Source organism: Quercus suber, unplaced genomic scaffold (genome assembly GCF_002906115.3).
Source record: "Quercus suber isolate HL8 unplaced genomic scaffold, Cork oak 2.0 scaffold_5, whole genome shotgun sequence".
NCBI lineage: Eukaryota > Viridiplantae > Streptophyta > Magnoliopsida > Fagales > Fagaceae > Quercus > Quercus suber.
The window spans coordinates 3,313,030-3,325,194 of record NW_027069471.1 but is presented as its reverse complement, the minus strand read 5'-3'; the positions used below and the strand labels follow the sequence as shown (position 1 = coordinate 3,325,194).

The 12,165-nt window shown below is 38.4% G+C and overlaps 1 protein-coding gene across 1 annotated transcript; it reads right to left on the bottom strand.

Moving 5' to 3' along the window:
* Positions 1-356: 356 nt before the first annotated feature.
* LOC111994572 (uncharacterized) lies at positions 357-11,435 on the bottom strand. The gene is made up of 5 exons (XM_024026465.2): positions 11,218-11,435; positions 10,332-10,502; positions 8,758-8,887; positions 8,525-8,639; positions 357-606 (listed from the first exon to the last, which is right to left on the bottom strand). Exons 2-5 carry the CDS (start codon positions 10,487-10,489, stop codon positions 545-547), a joined length of 465 nt encoding a protein of 154 aa, XP_023882233.1. The 5' UTR covers positions 10,490-10,502; positions 11,218-11,435; the 3' UTR covers positions 357-544.
* Positions 11,436-12,165: the final 730 nt, after the last annotated feature.

Sequence of the window (12,165 nt, the reverse complement as noted above, 5' to 3'; positions counted from 1 at the left end):
TGGCCTTCAAGTTATTCTATATAGTGACAAAAATTTTATCAAGATTGTGTTCAAGTTGGAGACCCCCTAATCTATTTGCAGTGCGTCTGATCTGGGTGTTGATATGGTATAGAACCAGGAATTTGTGTGAGAGGTTTGAAGTGGATGGATTTTCTCGTGGGCCAACAAATAAAATAGAAAAGAAGAGAGAGAGTGTTTTAACGCCATTTGAATGGTTATTTAACTAAACAGAGGGAAAAATTTTGAGAAGGGAACCTAAGGTAGTATTTTGCCCTTATACTTTACCAACGTTCAGCAAAAAATATTAATCCAAACCCACACAAGTGGGTCATTAAGGAATCCCAGTTTCAACAGGATTTGGAAGTAAAATGGAGAGTGAATATTAACCATTAACCACCCAATTGTATGCCTGCATAGGTCAATAACTATTTCTTAAATATCCTTGAGGAGTTGGAGGGAAAAAATACATAAAAACAAAACCCAACCCTACATAATGGAGAAATTTTAGAGTAAGCGACATTGGCAACCCTACATAAGTTCAGTTCTAATCTTCTGCACCAGTGCCACCATCTTCTTCAGTTATTTGCTTCTGTTTTTCTTGCTCCTCTGCAAAAATCACAAAACCATTCTAGTTAACCCCCCAAAAAAAACACCTAAATTAAGGATCAATAAACCAGCAACAGCAAAAAAACAAAGAAAGGAAAAAGAGCAACAATCAGTGACAGCCACCCAATCATATCATAGTCTAGAGAATTAGTGCGTTTATGACAACTGCAATAAAGTGAAACTATTGACTGGAAATCTACAAACTAAATATAGCAAATTTGTTACAGCATGTGAGCCTACAATACATTGATTTCATAACAAACATTCATGTATCTTTACGATACATATACAAAGTAAAGAAAGTTCAAAATTCCTCAAAAAGTCCCAAATTCATTTAATTACCTATGGCTAGTTGCACCAATGAGTTTGACTAATCATGCACTATTCATGAAAGATACCTCAACAGCAGTGTCATAAAAACAAGGAACACCAAACATCATATAAATCACAGATCGAACCAAATGCTGTCAACATCTGCTCTCTCCCTCTTACTGAAATTTTGGTTAAAATATGCCAAACTAGATTACAAAATCTGATATTTAATGTTTGGAATAAGTCATGAGATCAGAGTAAAATTTTAGCTGTATAACATTTATACCGTAGAATTAGTACAACAGGTACACCATTCACAATCAGGCTAGGTATTGGAAATGAGTAGGGTTTTCTGTTTTTAGCTTCTTATTTGTTTAATTTTTTTCAGTTTTTATTTTTTATTTTTTTATGACTTACGCAAGCACCCAGTGGATCTTGAAACCACAACCTCACACACCACCTTACTCTTACAAGCAGGGGAGTACTAAATTGCCATACCAGTATCTATATGATTGATTAATAAAACAGGATGCTGATAGACATCTAAACAGCTTAGGTATTTGTGACCAATATCTAGCTCCAAATTATATCATAGACCCTTTTGACCTGCTAAGAAAATAGCACAACTATTTCTATAGAAGATTATCCACCAAGTAACCCACATCAACTGTTATAAGAGACTTTAGCATCCAAAAAAATGCCTCACACTTAATAAGCGATACAGTCTCTTATTTATTCTTCTTTACTAAAGAAGCTACCAATTTGTTTAGTATATTTAGCAGCCCTTTAAATCCAACGCAAAATGACTGGACTACACCTCTTCTCGTCTTCAGATGCACAGACATAGGGAAGATCCCCAAAACAAACACATTTAAGCGGAAACAGCTCAAAAAAATTTCATCATCCAGCTATGCTCAAGCTCAAACACCCTAAATGTCCTATTGGTCATGCTAATGAAAACAATGTCCTATTGGTCATCATTTCTCCATCCTTAAACCAGCTTTCTACACTTGATTTCTGTCCAAACTATTTTGAACCTCTTCAAAGTCAAGGTAATACCAAATTGGATGTCATGCAGCATATGCTGAAGCAAGAGAAGAACCCATGTACCAACCACACAAAGACCAAACTCTCTGGAAAAGAAACATTCGTAGACATGGAGAAAATACTCTATGAGGTCAGATATTTTGTTCTTTTCATCTTCTCCGATCAAATATGGGGGGCTATCACAGTTTCTTCATTGAATCCAAGCTTTTTCAATTAGTTATAGAGGAAGGGGGACGTTATTTCTCGCTACAGATTTTCGAGCGTGGCAAATACTCTATGAGGTCAGTTTTCATGGGAAAGAATGTAGCGCAATGGCTGATGAAGAATATTGAGCACATTGTCGTTGGGGTTAATTCCAAACATTTTTTTACATTTAGGGACAGTGATATTGCTTATACTCTCCAAAGGAGCGCCAACTCTTTTGGGCAGTTCTTATTATTGACTGAACTCAAAGCTGGTGGCTCTAGGAGGTCAGTCATTATCCCTGAAGGCAGAGCAAAAAATGGTTGGAGGATGTTCGGGATTGAATTAGGAAAGATGATGTATCCTTCACAATATGCAGTGGGTGGCTCAAGCCAATTGAAATTGGTTGCTCCACTGCACAGCAAAATTTCGGAGATTCAAAACTCTAGAACTTTTGCTGAAATGGTGCAAGGCTATCACGTAAAAGTAGAGGATAGAAAGCATCCAATGCAATTATGTGTCACAGATAAGGGGAAGACACAGATAGGAGAGGAGAAGATGGTGGTGCCGGATCCTGAACATGCAATGAGGGTGGTGAGCAGTAGACCGGTGGTCAATTCTTGCCCGTTAGCTGCTGGTGGAGGGGCTGTGAAACCTTGGAGCATTAATGGGGATACTAATTTGGGAGAGAAAATACCAGCAGGAAATAAACTGAGATTTCCGTTACAGTTTAATTCAAATTCAAAAGAAGCTGTTTATGGTATTGGGAGTGATTTAAGGAATGCATGCTGGAGAGGGAAAGGTTTGACTTTGGAGATAGATGAGAAAGGAAAGAGGAGGGTTTCATGGGATTATAACAGAGGTGGACCAAAGTGCTTTAAGTGGGCTCCACGGGAAACAAGTAAAATTAAGCCAACTGTAGACTTTAGTTTGAAACCCAAGTTGGCCCAACCTTGTTTGGGATCTACTCAGTTGACCGCAGCAAGCTTCTCAAGCCCAAGCTCTCATGAAATGGGTGAGCCATCCGCCAAGGCCAGTCTGACAACCTTGGCCCACTTGGTGATAACGGTGGAAGCTCTCTCAGACAAACCCAAGTCCCCGATGCTCACTGAAGTGGTGGCAGATTGACAGGCAGGGCCTCCGATGGTTGTTCAGCGTAGTTGTTTGTCTGGGACCAGCTCCGATAGTCTCACAGTGGCTCGGATGGAGGTTGGGATTAGCGCCGATGGTTCTGCGGTGGTTCCAATGATGGTCAATAGTGATTTATCTGTCGGTCTTAACTCCGATAGGATTGTGGTGGGTCGGATGGAGGCTGGGATCAGCTCAGATGGAACTGCAGTGGCTCCAATAGAGGGTAATAGTAGTTTCTTTGGTGGTTTCAACTTTGCCAATCTCACACTAACTCAGCTGGAGGCTGGGATCAGCTCCAATGGAAGTGCGGTGGCTCCGACAGAGGTTGTTTGTAGCTTCTCGGATGGTTTCAACTCCGACAGTCTCGCGATGCCTTAGATGGTGGCTAGGAATAGTTCTGATTGCCTTGGGGTGGCTCTGATGGAGGTTAGATGTAATTCCTCTGGTGGGTTTAGCTCCAAAGGCCACACGGTGGCTCAGATGGTGTTGGATAGTGCTGGGGTCAGCTCTGATGACTCTGTAGTGGCTCTGGGTAAGGCCGACAGGGTAGATACACCACTTTCGATGGGTATTTTCTTGGCAGTTGCCCTTCAGAGAATGATGGATGCTAGGTTGGTGGATTTTGGTGTCAATGGTGTGGATAAAGCTGGAAGTGGGAGTAGAGTGTATTTGATTCAGGGGGTGGATGACAAGTGCACCAGGCAGATAGATGTGGCTGAGATTGATCAGCCCAATTTAGCATTGATCGAATCAAAGTCAGATCGTGGCCTATCTGATTTGGGTGTCTCAATGGAGGAGGGAGGGGCTTTCTCAGAAGTGACTCTTTTGGGTGAGGAGAGTTTGGCAGATTGCAATCTGCTGTCCACTATTGCTCCTCCGGTGCTGGACCTGTCGACGGAAATACACAAGGATACTGAGGTGTTGGGTATTGGTAGTAGGCTGGTTGTTTCAAGGATCCCAGGTTTTAGTATAGAGGTTGGGCTTTCTATGAACCATCATGAGAGGTTGTGCATCAACTATCTTCAAAGACTAGAAAGGGAGATGGAGGTAGTTAATGAACGATGGAAGAAAGCAGCAATTAACCAAAAGGCAGCCTCCTCTACGAGTAAAGGGAATAGAGAGTTGAGGAATTTAATTTCCCCGGTTAATTATGATGGGCGATAGAGTGTTGGTAGTGTAGTAGAAGAAGCAGTGGGGAAATAAAAGTACTAATGAAGATGAAAATGATTTCATGGAATGTTAGAGGATTGAATGACTCCCAGAAACGTCTAGTAGTGAGAAACTTGTTACAAGAGTGAAAGTGTGATGTTGTATGCCTTCAAAAAACAAAGCTTGAGGGCATGGATAGACAGATGGTTTGTAGTTTGTGGAGTTGTCCGTATGAGGATTGGGCAGTTCTAGATGCTAATCAGACGGCTGGGGGAGTCTTGATTATGTGGGATAGAAGGGTTTTAGAAAAGTTGGAGGTTCTGGAGGGTTCGTTCTTAGTGTAGGTTCAATGGAAAGGTGTGGAGGATGGTTTTATTTGGGCATGTTCAGGGGTGTATGGCCCAAAGGACAACAATATGAGCGGTTATATGTGGGATGAGTTGGTTGGTATTCAGCAGTACTGGAATGTTCCCTAGTGCTGTTTTGGGGATTTTAATGTTGTTCATTTTCCTAGTGAATGGAGGGGTGGGTCTCGACTTACTCTGGCTATGGAAAAGTTTTTTGAATTTGAGGACCTAAACTTGATAGATTTGCAATTGGAGAGAGGGAGTTATACATGGTCTAGTGGTACTGACCAGCCATCCATGTCCAAGATTGATAGAGCTCTGGTGTCACATGATTGGGAGCAACACTTTTCGGATGTGATCCAACGGATTCTACCATGACCTGTTTTAGATCATTTCCCAATTCTTTTGGAGGCAGGGGGTATGGCGACGGGGAAAAGTCCCTTCCGGTTTGAGAATATGTGGTTGAAGGTTTGTTGATAGAGTTGATTCATGGTGGAATCGCCATTCTTTTTCGAGTACACCTAGTTATGTGTTTGCTAAAAAATTGAAAGCTTTGAAAGAAGACATTATTCAGTGGAATCGCAAAGAATTTGGCAATGTTAGTCGCAAGAAGAAAGAATTATTGGGGGCTTTAGAGTTATTAGATGCTAAGGATGGGGTTCTTGGACTCACTGAAACGGAGATGAATGAGAGAAATGAAATGAGATTGCAAGTAAAGCATCTTCTTTATTTAGAGGAGATCTCATGGAGACAGAAATCGAGGATGTTGTCCATTAAGGAGGGTGATAATAATACCAAGTTCTTCCACAAGATGGCTAATTCTCATAGAAGGTATAACCATCTGAGTTTCTTAGAAGTGGATGGGGTGATTTATGAGGAAGGAGCAGAAGTGGCTGCTCAAGTAGTTCAATTTTATAAAACTCTGTATCAGGAGTCTGAAGAGTGGAGACTTTTTGTGGAAGGTCTAGAGTTTGATCAAATTGGGGAGTTGGAGAGGGGCTGGCTGGAGAGGAGGTTTGAGAAGAATGAGATACTATCAGCGGTCAGAGATATGGAAGGGGATAAAGCTCTAAGTCCATATGGCTTTTCTATGGTCTTTTTCCATCATTGCTGGAGAGTTGTAGAAAGGGATGTTTTAGCAGTTTTTGAAGAATTTTATCAACACTGTAAGTTTGAGAAATCTCTTAAATCTTAATGCTACCTTTATAGCTTTAATCCCTAAGAAGAATGATGCCTCTAACATTCGAGATTTCAGACCTATTATTTTGGTGGGGAGTATGTATAAGATCTTGGCTAAGGTTTTGGCAAATCAATTGAAAGTAGTATTAGATCAACTGATATCTGAATCTTAGAATAGTTTTGTAGGAGGTAGACAAATTCTTGATTCAATTCTCATTGGCAATGAGTGTGTTGACAGCCGGACGAAGAGTAAGATTTCGGGGGTGATCTGTAAGTTAGATATTGAGAAAGCTTATGACAATGTGAATTGGGAGGCACTTCTAAAGTTGTTGAAGAAAATGGGCTTTGAGGAGAAATGGTGTAGCTGGATTCAAACTTGTATCTCTACAATTCAGTTTTCTGTGTTAGTCAATGGGTCTCCAGCTGACTTCTTTAGTAGCTCTAGAGGTTTGAGACAAGGGGATCTGCTGTCTCCCATGTTATTTGTTATGATGGAGGTGTTTAGTAGGATAGTGAAGAGAATGGAAGGGGCAGGATTACTCAATGGCTTTAGGGCAGATGGTAGGAGGGGCAGAGGGGAATGTGTTTCACATTTGCTGTTTGTGAATGATACTATTTTTTTTTGTGATGCAGTGGTAGAGCAAATCCTACATGTTCAATTGTTGCTACTTTGTTTTTAGGCTGTGACCGATTTGAAGGTTAATATAGCTAAGAGTGAAATGGTTCCTACAGGGAAGGTAAATAATGTGCATGCTTTGGCAAAGATATTGGGTTGTAGGGTTGAGACCCTGCCAATGACTTATCTTGGTATGCCGTTGGGGGCGTCCCATAAGTTCCACTCTATTTGGAACCCTATATTGGAAAAATTTGAACGAAAGTTAGCAAGGTGGAAGAAGTTGCATTTGTCAAAAGGTGATAGACTGACATTGCTTAAAAGTACACTATTTAGCCTCCCTATTGATTTTTTTATCTCTTTTCACCATTCCTACACGTGGCAAACAAAATTGAGAAGCTGCAAAGGGACTTCTTGTTGGGTGACTCTAAAACACATTTGTTGGATTGGGATAAGGTTTGTATGCCTATTGCTAATGGCGGTTTGGGTATTAGGAAATTGACCACTTTTAATAAAGCCTTACTAGGAAAGTGGCTTTGGCGTTTCGGGATCGAGGAGAATAGGCTTTGGAGGAAGGTGGTAGCTTTGAAATTTGGGGAAGAATTGGGGGGATGTACCTCTAAGTTGGGAAGGGGTGTTCATGGTGCCATTTGTGGAGAAGTATCCAGATGGGCTGGGAAGTTTTTAGCAAAATTGTCCTATTTAAGGTTGGGGTGGGAGATAGGGTGAAATTCTGGACAGACAAGTGGTGTGGAGATATTCCTCTCCATTTGGCTTTTTCGTTCTTGTAAAATTTTGCTGCAAACAAAGAGGCTTCCATAGAATCATCTTTGATATGTCAAGGAGAAGGGGATGGGAGAACTTGGGATGTTCATTTCATTTAGGGTCCTAATGATTGGGAGGCAGATGTGGTGGATGATTTCTTTCAATTCTTGGCATCCAATTTACCTTTAGTGACTAATGGTGATCATATGAGATGGAAGTTTACCTTTACTATCCCCTTGTATTATCATAAGTTACATGGTTTTTCTTCCATTGTTTTTCCATGGAAAGGTATTTGGAAGGTTAAGGCACCCCAACGTGTCTCTTTCTTTGTTTGGACGGCCGTATGGGATAAGATTCTCAAAGGAGGTAACTTGCAGCTTAGGGGCTTTGACTTCGTTGACTGGTGTATTATGTGTCATTGTAGGGAGACAGTGGATCATTTGTTGTTACATTGTGAAAAGGCTTATCGGCTATGATGCTTTGTCTTTAGAATTTTTGGGATTTCACCCCTCATGTACGGTGTCAGATTTTCTTTTTGGTTGGTGGAATTGATTGGGGAAGCATTCATCTCACATTTGGAATTTAATTTCGTTGTGTTTGATGTGGTGTATTTGGAGGGAACGCAATCGGTGGACGTTTGAGGATTTGGATAGATCCAATAACCAACTGCTTGCTCTCTTTTCTAGTTCTCTTTTTGATTGGGCTAGGGTTCGGGGACTCACATCTAGTGATTCTCTTCCTTTATTCCTTAGCTCTCTTCTTCTTTGTAATTAGTGTTTTTTTATGTTTTTGTTTTTCCATCTTTTTTTGTACTTTTGATATGCTGGTGCTACTTTGCATTTAGCAGTTTTTTGAATATACATCTTTCTTACCTATCAAAAAAAAGAAAAATAAAGGCCCCAGAAAGAGCATTCTTTGTCACCAAAACCTTATGGAACCTAAAAAATGTTGCCAAGTGGCCATTAGTTTGAACTTTTTGAACTTTGATGAAGTTCTTTACATTGAACAGCAATAACAACATCTTGGCAAAGAAAACAGATACAAAACCAAGTCGCAAAAGAAGAGAAAAACATCAATCAATAGATAATCAGCAAATAAATTAACATAACAAGGACTAAAGGACAGTTGAGTGTAACCATCATCACCCTTAACACTCGCGGGGAAAAAAATTAAGAAACTTGTAATTACTTACCCATAAGTTTATATAATGCCTTTTGGGTGCGTCTTTCAAGCTTATCAAGTTTCTTTTGCACATCCCTCCTGAGGTCCCAGTTTGGTTTCTTTGGAGCAATATTCACAAATGGGTCCTGAATATTTCTCTCAAATTAGAGCATACAAACATAGAAGATGAAACTAAAAGCAAACATGTTAAAGCTACTAATTCAGAGAATTTCAGAGAATTTCACAATGGAAGTAATCAATTACCTCCTCTGCTGATGGTAGAGGTGCAGCTGCAATAGGATCTTCAAACTTTGGTAGCACTGGTGGAGAAACCTTTCCCTCCTGAAGTTGCTTATCATGAGGAACATAGTTCCGAAATTTCATGTTCAAATTACTGCAACAAAATTATTTAAAGTTAGCGCATGATCATAATTAGCAAAGCAGATGCCAAATATGCATACAGCCAAAAATAGAACAAACATTTACACATTCCAAACATGTATTATATGCCAATTAATTCTTGTTGATAATCTAAAAACATCAGCAACAATCGAAGTAAACAAGTACATTCGTCATGATATGAAGTCAAATTACCATGTATTGGTAAGAAATAAAATTTAAAAAAAATAAAAAAAATAAAAAGTAGAAGGCTTTTGAGCATGATTTGATTATTTTACTTAAATACAAAACTTAGTTAACCTTCCCCTTTGGTCAATGAACATGCAGCAGAATAAGCTTACTAAGTTCAGGAGCCAATATAGAGCCTCCCAAATACAAAAAGTAACCAAGATCAGAGTGTTGGAAATAATGAGAAATGAAAAGGTTTTTTTTTTTTTTTTTAACAAAAAAACAAAAACAAAAGGAGTGCAACCCTAGTACAGGGGAAGAATACAAAACGCAATGCCAAAAGATAACAAAGGAAAGAATATACACACACACTCACACATAGAAACCCTAACAAGTTTAGAATCTAGAATGAAATAGAGCCAAAGTCCACTCATAAAAAAGCCTGAAAAATGAAACTTCAACTTTGACAAAGGTACCTCCTCTACTTATCAAATAAAAAAAGGTAATTCCTCCCCTTCAAAGCATCAAGCATTCCTTTCTCTCCATATGCACCACATTAAGCATAACAGAACAGCCTTCCATCTGTTCTCTAGCCATAGTGTCCTTTCCAACATGATAATAGATCCAGCACACAGCTAGGCATTACCCAATTCTCACCAACAACAACAACCCAATTCATTCTCACCAACAACAACAACCCAATTCATACCAACCAAGCAAAATGATATAAACTCCTTAGCAATGTTAAAATGAAGGAGTCTGTATGGCTCTTACACAAATAACACTAATCCATAATAACTATCCTCAGCTTCTTGAGATTATCTGTTGCCAAAATTTTCCCCAAAGCAGCACACCATGAGAAAAAATCTACCCTAGGTCGTACATGAACTTTCTATATGCTTTGCTATACTATCTCCCCAATTGAGCTTATAGTATCAGTGTTATGTTTCATCACCTTGTACCAATGATTCAAAACCCATGCAATGCTCCACTACAAAATGCAAAGCTATCACAACCCATATGTCCTCATAGATGCAAGCTCAAGTTAAAATGTAAAACCAACTATTGGAATCCCTTCATTGGTAATTTGAAATTCTTAAATGGAAGTAAGCACTAATACGTAAAACTTACAAGGGTTTACAAAAAAGGCCTACACCATACACTCATACACTCATACACTAACAAAACAGCATAACAAATTGGAAATTAGAAAATAATGAATGGAAAGAAGAAGAAAAAATTTTCAAAAAGAGAAGATATTGTACACTCACTTTTCTTCATTAGTTCCATTCTCATCATTTGTCTTATACTCAACTTGACCAGAATCCTCATCTGGAGTGTTTAGCAGTTCTTGAGCAGCTTTAAGAGCTCTGAGCCGCTCACGGCGAGCTGCTGCAGCTTGTTCAATGGAGTCCTCTTCTGCAGCCATCAATGCACCAGTGCTGTAAACAGAAATAAATAAATAAAAAATTGGGAATCATGCAAACAAAAGTGCATCACTTCTTTTCTAATAAGTCACAAAAACTGTTTCACGTCATACTTTGTTTAGATTAAAGACTTGTAAAGGAAATGCTAATAGTACCTGTATCATATAACTTCTTTTCCATACAAGTTCTACTAGACTCATCTTTATTTCATATAAACTTCCATTCACATAGATTCACCAAAGTAATCTATATTAATCTACATTGCTACAGCTTCAACTACAATTAAGTATTCGCTAAGAGCCTTGTAGCTCAACTGGGTGTTTCTAATGGAGTTGTCCTTTCGTTCCAAAGCTACTTTAGCTTACAACTCTCTTTTTAGAATTTTAAAAAGCTTGTCTTTTCTTATTTGGTTTTTTTTTTTTTTTTAAGAAAAACAGTCTCAGCACATTGATCAGAAAAATTATCCAAATATTTAAACTTCAAAAGTATATCCCTAAAGAGCTTATCAACCAAACATTTATTGATCAGAATTAAAATATGCATTCTTGGAACTATTTCAAAATTATCTCTACAGTTGTTATGTTATGTTAGTATTAGAAGAACCTCCTTCCCTCCAATTAAAGCACGGACACGGCAATCTGCCTGCCGTGCCTGTGTCGTACGCGTAAAGGACAATCGGACACGGCGAGGAGAGGGAATAAAAATAAAATAAAAAGGTAAAAATCCTAACCTGAAACGCTGCGTTTTGAGAGTGCCCCTTGCACCCAAAATCAGTTTCCTCTCTCTCCTTCTCTCACGCCGATCTCCTCTGGCTCGTCTTCTTCTTTGGGAGAGCTGATCGGCCGATCTTCCCTCTTCTTCTTCTATTACTTCTTCTAAATATGCCTTTACGTATTTTACAGATTTTCCCTTTTGCCCGCTTGGAAATTGGGTACTTTGGGAAATATGAGTGTAAAGTATAAACCCTCGCATTTATTTATTTATTTATTATTATTATTATTTGAGAAGCGAGCGTGTACCTGTGTGTGTATGGATGTTTATCTATACTGTTATTTAGGGGCTCTAGACTCTAGGGCTTTTTGTAAAAATTACCCTTACACTCCTATGTTCAAGTAAAGATAAAATTAAATAACAATTCGGTAAAAATACAACTTAAATCTCACTACAACATGGCCTAAAAAATAAGGTTATTCTCTTGTTAATTTTCAAATTACTTTTATCCACTCATAAGTTAGATTCTCAAAATAAAAATTATATATATATAAAATAAAATAAAAAACATAGTTTTTTCTCTACAAAACAGGACTACTTAAAAAAAAGCCTCATTGTACACACGAAACACGTGTGATGAGGCTAGTATTGATTAATAAAATGAGTTTAGCTTATCTCTATACCTTTTTAAAAGAAATCTTATTTTGTTTTAATGTACTAGAGTTAAACCAAGCTCTAATAATAAAATAATATAAATACATACAATATATACTAGGGTTTTCCCTATTTTAAAATGGACATTTTTTTTTCAAAAATACTCTTACACTATAAGTTTAAGTAACGACAAAACTTGAGGATAACATAATAAAAATGCATCTCTATTTCCCACATATAACATTGCCTACAAAATAGGTACACGGCTTTCAAACTAAGCATCCACGTTTTCACTTTTCTTTTTCTTTCTTTT